General features: G+C 40.6%; 1 protein-coding gene across 5 annotated transcripts; it reads right to left on the bottom strand.

Moving 5' to 3' along the window:
• Positions 1–3653: 3653 nt before the first annotated feature.
• Positions 3654–17286, bottom strand: LOC133411007 (tetratricopeptide repeat protein 21B-like). 5 transcript variants are annotated; one of them, XM_061692786.1, is made up of 30 exons: positions 17188–17286; positions 16118–16247; positions 15919–16029; positions 15678–15844; positions 15486–15608; positions 14647–14804; positions 14380–14464; positions 14187–14285; positions 13910–14102; positions 13748–13845; positions 12957–13013; positions 12813–12848; positions 12620–12749; positions 12379–12536; positions 11995–12219; positions 11628–11866; positions 11341–11413; positions 9202–9312; positions 8963–9098; positions 8482–8588; positions 6937–7125; positions 6650–6760; positions 6479–6560; positions 6215–6365; positions 5978–6136; positions 5667–5862; positions 5317–5541; positions 4681–4801; positions 4488–4555; positions 3654–4393 (listed from the first exon to the last, which is right to left on the bottom strand). In XM_061692786.1, exons 1-30 carry the CDS (start codon positions 17209–17211, stop codon positions 4316–4318), a joined length of 3840 nt encoding a protein of 1279 aa, XP_061548770.1. In that variant the 5' UTR covers positions 17212–17286; the 3' UTR covers positions 3654–4315. The 5 variants fall into 5 exon arrangements, with proteins under 5 accessions (XP_061548770.1, XP_061548769.1, XP_061548772.1 ...); XM_061692785.1 differs by having other exon boundaries at positions 12813–13013; XM_061692788.1 differs by lacking the exon at positions 6650–6760 and having other exon boundaries at positions 12813–13013.
• Positions 17287–17379: the final 93 nt, after the last annotated feature.

Below are 17379 nucleotides of genomic sequence, written 5' to 3' on the forward strand. Positions count from 1 at the left end.
ACAGCTAAACCCTGAGTACAGTAAACGAAAGGATGGTAACCAATTATTGATTGTATCAACTCTCCTGTCTCACACAGGATTGTTATCGTTGCCTGAGTAGCTGAACCCAGCCGCTTTATTTTATATTTTTAAAGGGCACTTCCAAATATGTAATCACACAAAATTTGACACCCCCACATCCCACAGGAAGTAAATAACACACAAGTATACAACTGATTTTGCTGACTAGCTCAGGAGCAACCTGCCAAGTGCCAACTATCCTGTGTTGGACTGCGATATGGTGAAATTTTGGAACTAAGAGAAAGAATGTCAATTTGGCTTTGGATCTTGCCACGAGCATCGAAGGAGAAGCAGAGTAAAAAAAAAACAGAGAGCAATCTGAGAATGCAACCCATAAGAGCTCTAATTCTATTTGCCTAAAATGGGAAGACGATTCCATTAGATTAGGTTGTGGTGAGTTCCTCCTAACCTCCCCTATGTCCAAGTGACACACATGCTCTCTCTCTCTCAACCACTAAATTGCAGTTTCAATTGAACCACTCCCTCAAAAAAAGTCACAAGCAGGCCCTTCTCCAGTTTTAAATACAGACATATCATGAGGAAATTGGCACCTGGATGCAAAGACGGTCTTGCGCCAATCATACGACAAGTTGAAAAAAGAAAAACGAAAGCATTCATTAGCAAAGGCCTGCATCACTGAGTAGGACTCAAGTATGACTTGATCAATAATGGCTCATAGAAACCACAATGGAGAAGGCCATTAGAATGCTACGGTAGTATAACCCAGGGCATGCATATTCCACGGTCTTTCCTCTAAAAGGTTTTCAGAAGCATTCTTTCTAAGTGCAGCAGTCCATGCAATATTTATTACTTTTTGCGATGGACAACACCTCAATCATGTAACCTCTCTCTCCACAGTTAATGCTAATTTGCTTATATGATTGACAATATATACTTCTCTTGAAAGGCTTGCGACAAGATTGAATCATGTCTGTGAATTACATTGTGCGCTACAGGATACAGACAGCTGCCTCACCTCGACAGCAATGTGATTTACGCTTCCATTGATGTGTGCTGCAGAGAGTTAATGATTTTGTGCCACAGTTAGTGGCTAAATAATATCTGACACGGCCTGGAAAGGTCTCTCCTGGAACAGTTGTACCGTCCATGCTGGATACATGCTGCTCCCACTATTGAATCAACGCTGTAAACCAAAAGCTTATCAGTCAATGCATGACGTTACATAATGGCTGGATGGAAATATAATTCCACAGTTAAACATTGTAAAGATGCTTTGACTGGTAATAACGCACAAACATCACAGTTTGCTCTTTACTTTAGATTACATTGAAAAAAAACACTTACATATAAAGCCTGCTACGTACATTAATTTAACCTGTGTACTGTAACAATATGATGATTTAAGGCATATTGGATTATCCATCCATCCATCCATTTTCTGAGCCGCTTCTCCTCACTAGGGTCGCGGGCGTGCTGGAGCCTATCCCAGCTGTCATCGGGCAGAAGGCGGGGTGCACCCTGAACTCGTTCCCAGCCAATCGCAGGGCACATACAAACAAGCAACCATTCGCACTCACATTCACACCTACGGGCAATTTAGAGTTGTCAATTAACCTACCACGCATGTTTTTGGGATGTGGGAGGAAACCGGAGTGCCCGGGGAAAACCCATGCAGGCACGGGGAGAACATGCAAACTCCACACAGGCGGGGCTGGGGATTGAACCCAGGTCCTCAGAACTGTGAGGCAGACGCTCTAACCAATCATCCGCCGTGCCGCCTCATACTGGATTGTTCCAACGTAGTTTTTAATTAATAAAAGTCCAAAATCCACTTATCTTCTACCATATGGCTTAGACTGTGTTGATTTTATGGCATTATTTTTGTTAGTGTAGCTCACAGTGCCCACACTCGGTGTGGCCCCTTGATTAATTTTGTAACATTATAAAAATGCTTCCTCCGCCATACATGGATCAGTTTGAAGTCGTACTAACACCGTTTACCACTAGATGGCAGACATCACTTTGTAGCACTTCCACAGGTTCTTCTCCCATAGGAAAAAAAAACTGTCAATCATTGTGATTTTGTGGCCCTGGTGAATAGCTCAAGGAAGCAGCGCCTTCCTCAAGATGGAGAAGAAGTAGAAAATATCGCATAATTACTAGGAAGAAAAAGCGAGGATTGACAGGTGGGACACCAGCTAATGCTAACCTCTGCTTAACAATGGGTGGACCTCAACGAGATCTTACTGTATCGCACACAGGTCACAGTCAAGTTCATGTTAATAACGCACAAAAATAATGAAAGCCGACAGTTAATTAAAACACACATTCAACGAACTTCGGGTAACGTAAACACACAAACATTATTGATTAACGGCCTTACTAGAGAAAAAAAGTTCAGCATTGCATGCCGCAATGCGTGCTGGGTGTGGAAGACTGCAGAAGACTGGCCGATGTTTTGGTCGATCTCAACAAAAGTACACAAACAAGGGACTTTTTCTTCTTCACAATAATTGCTGACAGTTTGTTTGTTCGTTTTGCATGAGGAGTTGTGTCCATTGTGTCCTCCAAAAATACGGACATATTTAACGGCATTAAAAAGTGTTGCACACACATATGGTTGCTTGGACAAGCAGCAGGACAGGGGAGACACAACAGAACTCCAACAAAGCAAAGTGAACAGTGAGTCGGCCTATTAATTTGGGGATGTTAAATGACATGCATGCAGCAATGTAGTTAAATATTTAAAATCTTGTGCAAAGACTGACAACAATGTAGTACTTACTTATGGAGATTTAGGGCTCTATTTTCGTAACCGGTGAAACTCTGAGACAGGTTAGACCCTCTGTTGGTTACGTCAGAGGCAAGCGCAAGCTGGCGTATCTAGAAGAGGTCTGCACCACAGTGGAAGTGAACACAGCCGACTTCGATTATGTCCAATCAAAGCAGCTCCTCTCAGTCCCTTTAAACGGCGCGCACTGAGTCTCAACATGGAGGATGCAGACAAATGTTTCCCATGAAGAAACTGATTTGCTCGTCCTGGAGGTCGAAGTGTGCAAAGCGCCTTTATACAGAACTGCAAGCAGACCTCCATGGGCGGTAGATGTAAATTTGGCTTGGGGGGGGTGGAATCACAAATATCTGTGCCATGGAGTGGCACTTGGCCCCCAGCCCTCATCGTTATTGTAACCACCTTAGCTGTGCCGGCAAGTGAGATGATTTAAAGAATAATGATGATGATGATGAAATTAATAATAATAATAATCTCTCAGGAGACATTTTCGCTGGTCCAGAACGCCCAGCTTGGCACAAACCTGTCCGCCAAATTGGCAAACACGTGGCGAGCCTTGATACACCGCAGATTTGTCTTGACAAAAATAGAGCCCATAGTGTTACATTATTTTTTAACATTTAAGTTTTCATGATTTTTGCGGCATGGCTAAAATGGCACCCAGTGACGCACTTGGGTCCAGCATGAGTCCCCTCTACCCTGCTATACGTGAACTTGAATTCTTTAATCATTTAAATTTGGTAGAGTTGTTAACAACACTATTCTATGATGTCTATCAAATACAGAAATGTATTTTCACTTTACAGAGACTTTAACATGTATACACCACACAAGGTACGAGAGAAAAACTAGCCATTTACACAGCTCAATACTGCGGTTGAGTCAATTAAAAAAGAATGGGAAAATATATTTTTTAAACCATGAAGGAACATAGCCTTAAAAAAAGAATCCTGTTCACGATCACTAACAATTAAGTAAGTAATAGTATCGTAAGGTAACACAGGGCCAATTACATTTATTTTGTCGGCATGTCAAAAACATCTGAAGCAAGATTAGTGAGTACTAACTAATACCTCATAAAGTAAATAAAGTAATACCTTAGCTTCATCTTGTGAATGGTGATAGTGTAATATTGTGTGGTATGTATTATTGTGGGCACGACCAAGGAGGGCCATTTACGTTACAGGCAACTTATTACACGGTTAGCACTTTCAGGAGCATGTTAAGCTAATATTAGCAAGCTAACATGCACCGACCACTCAACTATTTATTGAGTCAGATTACTGTTTTTTTATTTGACAAGTATGACTACAGAAACACTACATTACCATGCAACCAATTTACAGTAATGTGATATTGGAAATGATCAATCAGAGAGGGGTACAACTTACTTTAAATATTGATCCGAAGTATTGCATGATGTTTGGGACTCAACAAATACTGTGCAGTAACTAAGTTGAATTCCAAAAGAAATACTTCTCCCAAAACCCAGCAGTCAAACTCCTATACCCTCAAGGCAGCACAAGCTTTGTCCAAGATGTCCTTTCTAATTTTTGAAAAATTGGGATGAGTAGCAAGCACCTGTAGACAGACGCAAAGAAAGCAAATGAAAACGTGAGAATCCAAAAATTAAAACACACACTCACAGAAAGAAGGATTTTCTACGCTATCTCACCTTATGGCACACATCTATGGCATCAAAATTCTGTTTTGCTTTTAAGTAGTTTAAGGCAAGTTTGTATCCTGTAATGACACATTATATTATCAGTTCATTTACCTTTGGACATACTTGAACATAAATTGGAAACATATTATGACATCATTTATTTTTGGACAGACTTGGACATAAATGATCTACGTAGGCCTACCAATGATTGGGTTGAGTTGATTTCCATATTTCCAAGCCAGTTTATAGTTGAATGCTGCATCACGAAATGCCTGCTCTTTTTCCATTATGAAACCCCGATACTCATAAGATTTACAGCATGACTGCAGAGAAAATGTTAAATTAGAATCATCATATTGTGCTTCTCCTGTGACATCTCCAAATATATTCACTGCAAATGACGTCAGCACCCGAATAGAAGTCGATCTTTTAGTCATCATGAAATATGTTTGTAATGTTTGAGAGAACTTGCGCATAACAGCCGTGTCAGAACTTGGACATATTTCTGAACTTAATAATGGCTATGTCTATCAATGGGTAGCATGGTAAAAAAAAAAGATGTTTCTACAAAATTCACCATGTATGTCAAATCATTGAAGTGATATTTTACATTGAAATTCACGGGATTCATATTTTACTGGCAAATTTAGCTATTGCCCTATTTTGACCTGCACAGATGTATCAGATCAGTTCAGTGAGAATAAAGTATGCATTCATTATCCAAGGTTGTTCCGTGGTTCATTAGTATTAAGTTATAAAATTATAAATGAATGTCTAAAAACGGGTTTAGTGCAACGTGTGGCTGTGAAACGCATACAGCATTAAAGCATTACCTGACCTTGTTATGGTTGAGGCATCTCATTAGGAGGTCATCTGCTAAGTCATACTTCCCTGAATGGATGTAGATGTTCGCCAGGAGCAGCCAACTCTTCTCAAACTCGTCGGCGTCAACAATATTCCAGGTCATCTTTGCTATATGCTTTAGTTGGTTCCTGGCTTGAGGGGTTTGTTTCAACATCATGAAAGCCATTGCAATGCCCAACAGTGCTGGCAGGTAATCTTGCTAGAATAAAACACAACATCCTGATTACACAGGATCAAGATAGCAACATCGCCCATTCCTTCTCCTGCTTTTCTTAAGTCCGTACAGTAAATTGAGAACAACATAACAATTGTCAGTTTGCTTACCACATTAGTTGCGATCTCTTTGAAAATAGAGAGGGCTTTCTCTATATTGACCCTCTGTTTTGTGGCCAGTAAGCAGTAGTTCTCCAAGATACGGCGCTTTAAGTGTCCTCCAGGTGTTTCTGGCTTTATCTCCTTCAAAAGCTGATGTGCTGTTGTGACAGCAACCCTCTCCATCTCCTGCATCTCTGTAGAGTTCCTGATGAGAGATGTGGACCGTCCGTGATAACCCATGCATAACGTCCAACCTATGTTCCTTGTGTTACTGATACTTTTTCATGATCCTTGTGTTACTGATACCGTAACACACTTACCCAGTTCTAAAATCTAAGTTACATAATTCGACTCCCATAAAGTCATTGTTGAGATTTAGGTAGATTTCAGTCATCTTATGGACAGCATTCTGACCCCACTTGGTGTCTTTTCTGGCCTGGTTGAAGTGACGCAGAGCTGCATTAGGTTCTCCTGTGTACCTGAGCAACAAGCACAAATTTAGTCATACAACATGCAAAACAGATGCCACTTATAATCTCAAGAGACATCTGACTCACCAAAGATAAAGTCCTTTGCAGTAGTTAAAACCAGGGTCAAATTTAATCAAGGTGGATTGTTGGTCTACCCTCTCAAAAAATCTGGGCATGTCTTCCAACTTTCCTGCCTTCCTCAGCAAATCAATGAGACGCGACACGATTGAGAAGTTGTCTTCAAAGAATAAAGGTTCAAATTGATATACATTCAGTGAGGCTTATTCACCACAGCTAACTGAAGTTATCATACACTTTCTCTGCATTCTCAGAAATATGATGTTTTTGCACCTGGCTTGCTCTCCAAGAGTTGCTGACAAAGGAAATCTGCTTGTTCATCATCTTGTTTCCTCACCATAAGATCAGCCATCATCTAAACAAAAGCAAATGTTGAAATAGGTTCTACTGATCTGTTTCAAGCGGATTATGGTCAGAGAGGTAGAAGACAGAAGACGAACACACCAGAGTTGCATCCTTATTAAACTGGCCATTCTTCAAGATGACACTACATTGTTCCTGGCATGCATCAACGTCATCTAGCGTGAGGAATATCTGTGCCAACTCCAGCATCACCTAGAATTCTATGTTTCATCAGTTTTATGAAGGATATAAATCCTACCCTCTTCCCAAATGCAACAATCCACAAAAGGGTTAATACATGTACGTATGAGATTCTAAAAGTTGCTCAGGGTAGTCAATTATAGCTGAAACAGGGAGGACACGAGATGTTTTGATTCAGTAGTACGAACCTTGTGATCTGTCTCACAATGCACAAGAGCTTCTTTGTAGGACTCGATTGCTCTGTCGTAAACCCTCTGGCTCGTATAGTGTTGAGCGATCTCAGTGCAGATCTTGGCAGCCAGCTGCTTCTGGAAGTCGAAGCTATCGGGCTGCTCCAATTGCACCCGCTTCAGCACTCTGGCCTGTATGTCCCGCGCCTGGCAACATTGCCATTCATCAGTGACAGCAATAACAATAGAATGGAGGTCAACAGGGAATAGACATTCTCAAAGGTGTAAACATCGTTGACCATGTAAGCATCACTATACAGTACAGTCACAAGATGGCAGCAAAATCACACAAAGGCACAGTTAAATCATGAGTGGCTAGTACATTCTAATAGGCTTTAATCAATGTTTTACAGCCATTTACAGGCCTCAACTGCTAGTTTTAGTAAAGGGTTGAGAGGTATCTGTCTAATGTGTCCAGTTCATGGATCATCCTCAAACAACTCATTCACCTCCATAAAGGTGTTTACACTATGTTCCCAGCGGCCACATGAGCCGTTTACTCGAAGCGGAGTGCACTGTGGGATTTGGGCCCTTTTTTCTCCGTATTCAAGTGTTGCTAAGTTTTATCACGATCTATCACGGTGTCTGTGATGGGCCGAGGGAGGAAGGGGGCTGCTGAGTCCCGGAGGCTACAAGGCGTGCATTGGTTCAGCCCGCGGTTTACCACCCTCCCGGCACATAAGGTTCTGATGGAGTTCCTCACATCACATTTTAACAAAAACTAATCGAACATCCACAGCAATCACGGCCTGTAGTGTTTGCCCATCCCATCTCCCTGCCTTGTTTCAAAACAATTCATTTTTGTCCATTGTGGCCTGAAAGAGTCAGTGTGTGCAAAAACGCTTGTGGCAAAGTCCAGTGGAAACTAAACAAGGTACAGGTTTTACAGAGTCTATCGAACAAAAGGACCGCACAAGCGTGAATATATACTAGTAAACAAAAGCTCGACGTGAAAATACCAACAACTACTAACAACTACAAAAAAGGTGGACAGAGAGCCACGGGAGGAAGACATCCAGTTTATAGTCAAAATGCTAACCAAAAAAATCCTATGCGAGGCTATGAAACAAGCAGCAGAAAATCACAGTAGTACTTAGTGGTAACACAGCAGACGAAGAGTAACTACTGGCAGAAACAGGAGAACGCAGGAAACAAGCACGAGAGTATCAACAGCTGAGGCAATGGCACCTAGCAAAAAATTACTCAGCATCTTCCTCCCCATCTCTTCTGTGTTCAATGCCCTGCTGATGAAGATTGCCAGCAGGTGTGACACAGGAGACTACACCCACCAATACACTCCAAGGAAACTGCAACACAAGGGAAACAACCAGCATAGGGTGGCAACATAACAGGATCGTGACAGAAACCGTGCTACCATGGCACCGGGAACATAGTGTAAATGTAGCCTGAAATAGAATCAAATGTAAAACAAGTATACATCGCATTCATAGATAAAACATTGGATACAAGAAAGTAACCGATAGAATATTAAAAATGACTCACCCTTTGTAGGGATGTTAAGGCTTCTTCAGCTTTGTCAACCCTATTTTGGACCTTTGCCAACAGCATCAGATAACGGCAATCATCTGACAGTGCACATAGTCCATTCACTAGAATGGCCAATGGAAAAGATAAGAAACAAACGAAACAAAACAAAACAAAAAACGGTTCTGTTTGGTCATGTAAGAGGCAACATTTATTCAACATTACAAATCTTTCTTTTTTAAGATTATAGGAATTTCTCACACACATTGTTTGTTCAATGAAGCAACAATTCCGAAGTTTGTGCTTTCATCGAAAAACAGGAAGAAAATAGATTGTTTTCATTGGACAGTGATGATAAGACCTTTTCACGACAATGTAAAATTTGAATTTGAGGACCTCGCTGGAAGGGTTGTGGACAATTTTCCACAGCACAAATCGGTTCATTGTGATGTTTTCACTGCATTGGCTGTGTAAGGACGATGTAAGTACTGCAAAGTACCTGGCTTTTGGGAGAGAGCATCATGCAGCACACTCTCACAGCGCTCGTACTGCTTCATCTTCATTAACAACTCGGCCAGGTCATAGCGCAAGTTCTGTTGTCCGGTCTTCAGTGCAGCTTCGTAGTAATGTAATGCCTGTGTAAAAGATGTGTGTGTCACCACTTTGTTCTCGCTGAGTGTGAATCCTAATTTTGAATTTAAAAATACAAATATAAAAACGCATAATGCAAGTACAAACCTCGTCAAAGTAATGAGTCTTGACCAGAAACTTGCCAAACTTGCTGACTAGAGCTCCATCTTCTGGGGTTTTCTCCAGAGCATGCTCATAGACCTCAATGGCTTTCTCTGGCTGAGAGTACAGGTTTTTGTAAGATTAGTGACAGACAGTGGCGAGACCAGTCCTATTTTAGGTGGGCTTGAGCCCACCCAAAAACCTGTTTTAGCCAACCCTATGATTTCGTCCTCAAATTAATTTTAAAAAATACATATTTTAGTTCCTTTTTTAGAACATGGAACATGCTTTGGCAATGAAAAAAAAAGTAAACCTCGTGAAAATCTGTTGACAAATGAGCAAGTTATGACTTAATTTCAATGTCCATACATTGTCTTTGAAGGGAACATCGACCCTCCGAACATGGCCGCCACGTAGGCACGTCGGTCAGCCTGGCTGCGACAGCGCGCTGGCGGGCGTATAAGTCTTCATATCTATTGTCAGAACTGCTACACACATTTCAAGATGTTAACGTTAATCACCAGGTAATACTTGATGTACAACCCTGACACAATCTATCTCTAATCCACACAGCGATGCTTCATGCATCTTTTTAAATTGCTCTCTATGTTATGTGCTGGCTTTTTGTTTTGTTTTGCTTTGTTTATTTATTTATTTAAGAGTATGGGGAAGAAAATGCCCTGCAAAAACTCTTACCAAGAATATTTTATTTCTTGTCAAAAATAATAAAAATTGGGCGCATCACATAAAAATAAAAAATATATATTTTTGCTTGAAACAAGTGAAAATTGTCTAAAACAAGGTGATAAGTCTTATTTTTTTTAAGATTTTGAGGTTTTGCAGTGTGGGTGTTTTTTTCTTTCAGTCTAAGAAAACGCTGGCAGTATCAGGTCGCTTTCCTTGTCATAACTACATGTGCTAAATCTAGTTAAATGCTAGTTTACGACAGGACACCTTACGAAACACTGTTTTTAATTGCCTACCTTTCAATAGATGGACATATGCTATATTTTTAAAAGAAGTCAGTCAGGTGCAGGTGAGGGCCTCTAAGAAAAAATACATGACTGCATGATAATTAGTTTGTCTTCCTTTGTTTTTTGTGTAGTTGTTATTCTGTATATATTTCCAACAGTGTTGTCTATTACGCAAATCAAAAGGTGACCTTATAATCAACGTATTTTTTTCTTTAATAGAGCTAGAGACTAGCCAAAATGTTTTTAATATTCCTTTCCTCTGAGATGAAATTCTCATATTGTATGCATACTGTAACAAAAGGTCTATGCTTTTCTGACAATAAACCAGACTTTTATAATGGATTGAATAAATAGATAAATACAGTAGATATCATTCACAACTCTGTGTCACCATGTGCATATTATTATCATTATTATTATCATCATCCACTTAATGGTCTTTTTCAAGGCCTAAAAAGTTTGATCAAATTTCAGAAGGGTACTTTCCAAAATTAGGTCATGGGCTCAGCCCACTCAAAGTACTTGACCTAGACTCGCCCGTGGTGGCAGGACATTTTGTTGCTCTGTTTTAAACAATTTATAGGCATTTTCCCATTTAATTTTTCCAAAATGTTATGTGGTGGCCGACTGGTTAGCACATCTGCTTAACAGTTCTGAGGACCGCCGTTTCAATCTGGCCTCGCCTGTGTGGAATTTGCATGTTCTCCCCGTGCCTGCGTGGGTTTTCTCCGGGTACCACGGTTTCCTCCCACATCCCAAAAACATGCCTGGTAGCTTAGTTGAAGACTCTAAATTGCCCGTAGGTGTGAATGTGAGTGTGAATCACGCCCGCGACCCTAGGGAGGATATGCGCTGCGGGAAATGATGGTGATGTGCCCAAAGAAACACAATAGATGTACATGCACAAAATATGGGTTGTTTATGCATTATGGATATCGATAGTGACGAGTGATAGTTTTATATGCTTATCTGGCAGTAGAAATAGTCACTCCACAAAAGTGAACTCTTTCATTACTGCTCAAGTTTAGCCAACAACAATTTCAAATGCTACATGTACACATTTTAAGTACACAAGGGCTTGAGCTTTTTATATAACCAGGTAATTGTGCAAATAAGTGACTGTGAAATGCTGTATATAAACACATGCACACCAGCTGTGTTTGCCACCTACCTCTAAAATGTGCATGTAAGCTTCCCCGAGTAAGACGTATGCGTGAGGAGTGGGTAGCTTGTCCACTATTTCCCTAAAGAACAGACCAACATAGCACATTCAATTCAAGAGATGTTATCGTCTTTCTGTAGGAATGGGTTGTATGCTATAATTAATGCATTTACAGGTGTGTTCCAATTTTATGTTTTGTTTCAACAGGTCAGTGATTGTATTTGTGTACAGTTGAGAAACTAACAATGCATAGTCAGCAACTGACATATCGAGATGCTGTCAGGTGAGATTCTCACCTGTAACAGCTTACATACAGACGCTTATCCTTTTTGTGGTTTAAGTAAATGTCTGCCATTTTCTCCTTGGCTTGAATGTAGTAGGGCTGCTCATGCGTAATGTTTCTGAGCATATTCAGTGCCAACTCTGTGTCACCATGTAACAGTGCTAGATCTACATTGGCGATGGTGACTCGAAGCTCCTCTGGAGTGCCTGAGAATTTATTGATGGCATCCTGCATTACCTTGGCTGCTTCTTGCTGCAATAATAAGACATATATATTTGAGTATATAAACAATGTAAACCAAACAAATATTTCCCATTTCCCAAACACAATTTAAATAGATTAAAACACTGAACTATGTTGTGTACAAGTCTTGTTTGCACCTGTTTATCACTGAGCCGCAAAGCCTCAGCTAACTCCAAGAAGACGGAGACACAGTCAGCAGAATTCAGTTCGATCTTTTGGTTTTTGGATTTAGCTGATGATCCAGTCCTGCAGACCCCAGGAAGACTCATTGCCATTTGCAAAATCTGAATCGCTTCAGTCAGCTCCCCCATTTTCTTCTTTGCTTGAGCCTTGATCAGGAGGTACAACGGATGTTCTCGAATCTGGAATGGACGTAGTGGACTTAACTAAGGGTATGAAAATATGTTGAAATTCTTTTTAATTAAAAAATGGTAATCATTTTGTCTTTTACTGTGACAAACTAAATAAAACGTTTAACCCCAGAACCTTGACCACCCATGGTATTTAATTGATGCTCTTACCTCAAAGTTATGGCTGAGGCAGAGTTCAAGCGACTGGAAACACGAAGTGAAATTACCACGCAACAAATGGATCTGTGCCATAAGGAGATGAGCCTCCGTATGAGAAGGACACTGTTCAAGGCAATGTTGTAGACTGCGCTGAGCAGCATCAACATCACCTGAATGATCACAGACGTGCAGTACGCCTAGTTACTAATAATTAGTAGAGAAGCAGCCAGCACATTTAGAATGCAGTCCTCACCCGACTGATACCTGACTTTGGCTTGCAGGAAGACCGCTTGAAGGAGGCCTGGTGCAATCTTGACCACTGTTTCCAACAAGGTAGCACAGTGCCTCAGCTGAGGAACAGGAGACTGGCCCTGAGTTGAAGGCTGAATCAAAAACAGCCAAAATTATTTAAAAAGACGGCTTTAAGGTAGAAACATAAACTGTACCTTAGTAGGGCACATAGAAAGATACTCCTTGACAATCTGTAAGAGAAAGTCAGGGTTCAGCTTCTGAAAGAACTCCACACCCAAAGGGAGACCCTGGATAGTAGAGAAGTGGGTTTCCACTGCTTCCTTAAGGAGCTCGGTTACCTCTTCTTGGGGGTGGCACTTTTTAATTGCCACAAGCGCGAGCAGGTAGAGGATTTCCTAATGAGATGCAACAAATACTTAAAAAAAGAGAAGGTGTTTTGAACAAAGTAGATCCCAAAATGTAAAATATCCCACTGAGAACAGAGGATAAGACAAAACAACTGCAGGAACAGAAACAGAGATCTTGACAAATTATTCAGATTGATACCTGATCTTTTTAATATGTCCAGTACATGGTGTGTCAGAAAGGTTTAGGACTGGTATCAGAAAAGATATCACAAAAGATTTTCAAAACCAAACTACAAGTTTCCCCTTTGAAGTAATTCCCCTGGAGACAAACACACTTTCCCAGGCTTTTCTTCCACAGGCTTATACATTCCTTGAAGGATTCTTCTGGGATCCTCCGTGAGCCGTCGTCACAACCATGTTGATGTCGTCCACATGTTCAAAGCAGGTCCCCTTGGTGATCCCTTTGAGATTGGGAAAGAGGACAAAAATCGCACGGGTCCAGGTCGGTTGAGGATTGTCAGATGCTCAGGGCATTGTGACCAAGCGCGCTGTCATGGTGACACGGCCATGAGCTGTCCTACCACAACTCTCGCAATCGAAGCTAACGCCGCTGGATCTCTTTTGTAGATGTGCTGGTTGATCGTCTGGCCCACAATGAAGGGGAAAACTTGCAGTTTGGGGATGAAATATCTCTTTTGTGACGCCAGTCCCGGAACCTTTCTGACACACCTCATATATGCAAAAGATACATAACACAAGTAAGGAAATTGCATAAACTTTACCCCTGATTTTCCAGCGGTTTGTTGAATTTCTGTCAGAAATTCCAGATCTTTCTCAGCTTCTTCTAGGCAGCCCTCTATCAGCTGGCACCAAATTATACCTGTTCAGTAAAAGAATCATACACCCTAACCTTGACAAGGGTTCACGTACACTTTGCAATTTACCAGTGAGTGCAGTGAGGCTCATCTCATCCAAAGTCATGGCTGTCTTATACCACTTCATCGCCTCCTTCATTTTACCCTGAAGAACCATAAGGTAGCCCAACTCTGCTGCTAAATCTGAGCTTTCTTGTGTCACATAGAAGGCTTTTTCCACCATTCTGAACACCTGCTCAAGCACCATCGCATTCCGTCCGCACTAGGAGGAATCAATGCGGAAAATGCTACCATTCCATACAAGATAAAACTGTGGCAGAAATAGACGGGAAGAATTTTGTCTTACAACTCGACTGAATGCGAGAGACATCCTGTAAGCAAGTTCGGGGTTGTGTGGTTCCTGGACGTCCAGACTTTTTATGAGGTTGAAAAGATGCTTTGTTGACTGCCACATGAGAGAGAGAGACAGTTTAAACAAATAAGTTAGTTTATTATTGGTTTACTACTCTAATAGTTCAAAGTTGTCTTTGGTTGTGTACCTCAGTTATATCTCCATTGATACATAATGAATGCAGAGTTAGCATATGTAGAGCATCCAGGTTATTTGTATCCATTTGTAGAACCCTGAAATGGCAGTTGTGAAATGGTTCATTTACACTCAAATTGGATAGCATTTGTAAAGGCAGACTAGTGATGACAACTGATGTTTTTTTTACTCTTCGTAGTCATTGCAATCCAATGTGCTTTTGCAATGAAGAAATTGTAACTTTGGAGAATCGCATGGCAGAAACCATCTCACTGCTTACCTGATTGCTGTCTCTGTGGTTTGCTCCCAGTCTTGGAGGTTTAAAAAAAGTGTCATCTTCTTAATAAGAGGAGGCAAAAACCCAGGGAAACTGGCAATGACCTTGTTAACCACATCTAATGCTCCAGAGTAATTTTGACAATATTCAAAGTATTGTGCCTAGGACAGACAAACCAAAAATAAGAGCCTGAATAAACGCAACAATATATTATAGTACTGACTTCATAAATACGCTTACAAAATATATATGTTCAAGTTCAAATAGTTTGAAATTACAACAAATATTGGTTCCACTAATGTCTCACAAATGTGCTTTACTGTAGAGATTCCCTTGTACAGTACTTTTTTAATAACATACGTTATTCTACATTGTTCTTAGCTAGCACCTTAATTATTATACTGAACAAGGTTATAAATGCCAACACTTTAGTTTTCGCCCATATTTTTCATCACCTGAACTCAAAGATCTAAGACTTTGACTATGAAGGCCTATTTCTCTAAAATATTGCTCACAAATCTGTTTAAAATTGTGATAGAGATCACATCTCCTTTACGGAGGACAATCCATCCACGGTAGATGGTAGCGATGGTAGTATGGCAGACATCCAACATCCAATTTAACATTTTGACAGATTTGTGCACAAAATGTGAGAGGAAAAGCCTTTTATATAGGTAGAAAAGTCCTAACTTTTTTGAGTATAGCTCATAAAATATAGGTGTGAAAACAAGTGATGCTTCTATATTGGTGTTCAGTGAATATGAGGAGGAGCAAATGTGACAAATCATAACAGTTTAACAATGTTTGAGAAAACTGAATTCACCTTAACTTTTCAATCTCACCTTTCCCATCAAAGCAAAAGCATCTGGTCCGTCCTTCAGTCCTTCGTCAAAGTATTTTCCAGCCTTTCGGGCGTAGTTGTCTTTCCCACATGTCACATCTATCCATGCTTTCAGGATTATCCCCTGTAAAGGTAACAACAGTTCCCCAAATGTCCACACAACCAAGAATGAATGACAGTAGCTTTGTCTTACCTCTTTTGAGCCATTGGAGAGTTTGATCATTCGCTCTATGTATTCCCTCGCTTTATCATTCCGTCCCAATAGCCAAAGAAACATCCCAGCAAAGTACAGACCCTGGGGAGATGTACTTTTGCGATCCTCTCTGATTTTAGTTTCAAGCTCGCGAATAACATCCCTGTCTGTGATTACAAAGACAAGCATTAAGATAACACTGAGTTAAATTTGTTACAAATAATCGAATTTGTTGGCTTACCTGGCGTCGTCTTTTTTTTCTCAGCGTAGACGAGTGCCATTAGAGAGCAGAGTGACACATCTGATCTATCCTTTATCGCGTCCAACTCGGCTGCAGCTTGTTGAACTTGACCTGTGATTGAATGATGAAATTGTTGTACAAATGAGAAAGAGAAATTCCAACAAGATAGTATTCTTTCATTTGATCACGTCCTTCTCACCTAGCATTAAAATGCCATATGCACGGAAGACACTGAAGACAGGCTCATTTCGAAATGTCTTCTGTGCAGTTGCTGTGGCATTCGCAACATGATTGAAGTATTTTTCATTGCAAAAATATCGAATCAAAGCCTAGAAACGAAAAAGATCCCAGTGTTAGATTATCAAAGCTGATTAAATATCCATCCATCCATCCATTTTCCGAGCCGCTTATCCTCACTAGGGTCGCGGGCGTGCTGGAGCCTATCGCAGCTATCATCGGGCAGGAGGCGGGGTACACCCTGAACTGGTTGCCAGCCAATCGCAGGGCACATACAAACAAACAACCATTCGCACTCACATTCACACCTAGGGGCAATTTAGAGTCTCCAATCAACCTACCATGCATGTTTTTGGGATGTGGGAAGAAACCGGAGTGCCCGGAAAAAACCCACGCAGGCACGGAGAGAACATACAAACGCCACACAGGCGGGGCCGGGGATTGAACCCCGGTTCTCAGAACTTTGAGGCAGATGCTCTAACCAGTCGTTCACCGTGCCGCTGCACCAAACACAACTTTTAGAATTATGGCCAAAAGGTTCAACCTCGGTTTCATCGGACCATGCATCAAAACGTGTGGGAAAATATGTCACATTGATGGTAGATAGGTTTTTGAAATTATTTATCTTGGGCTCATTTTTCTACATCACAAAAACCTGGCATTTGAACAGGGGTGTGTAGACTTTTTATGTCTATGTATGTTTATGTATAATTGACCTGTGTATTTTTGTTTCGTAGTGTGCCATGATTTTTTTCTAATGTAATTAGAGGTACGAGGGAACTAGTATAAATAAAACTAGTCATTCATAGACTATATTGTAATAGTTTCACTAAATCTCTTTGTAAAACAGTATATTTTTGTGCGTGTTTTAATTACATTTATCACAATTAAAACCACACAAGGTTCAACTTCAAATGCCTCTGCAGCCATTCTTCTCTTAAAAGTAAAATAAAGTAAGCAAGAGATTTATTTATTTTTTTCCGTGGATACCAAACACACACGTTCGTTCAAACCGATAAAGACTCTGCTTACCATTGCTGTGTCTTTATTCTCCATCTTGACTGAGGGACTTTTTAGTTCATAGAGCTCAAGTGGGAATGAGTGTTATTTTAGTGTGCTTACAGTACTTACAGTGCATGTTTTAACCTCGCATTTTACTTCAAAGCCACTTTATAGCTAACCGATGACGCGTCGATAAAGGAGCTTCTGTTTTCGATTTGCAGT

This window comes from Phycodurus eques, chromosome 12 (genome assembly GCF_024500275.1).
Source record: "Phycodurus eques isolate BA_2022a chromosome 12, UOR_Pequ_1.1, whole genome shotgun sequence".
Lineage (NCBI taxonomy): Eukaryota > Metazoa > Chordata > Actinopteri > Syngnathiformes > Syngnathidae > Phycodurus > Phycodurus eques.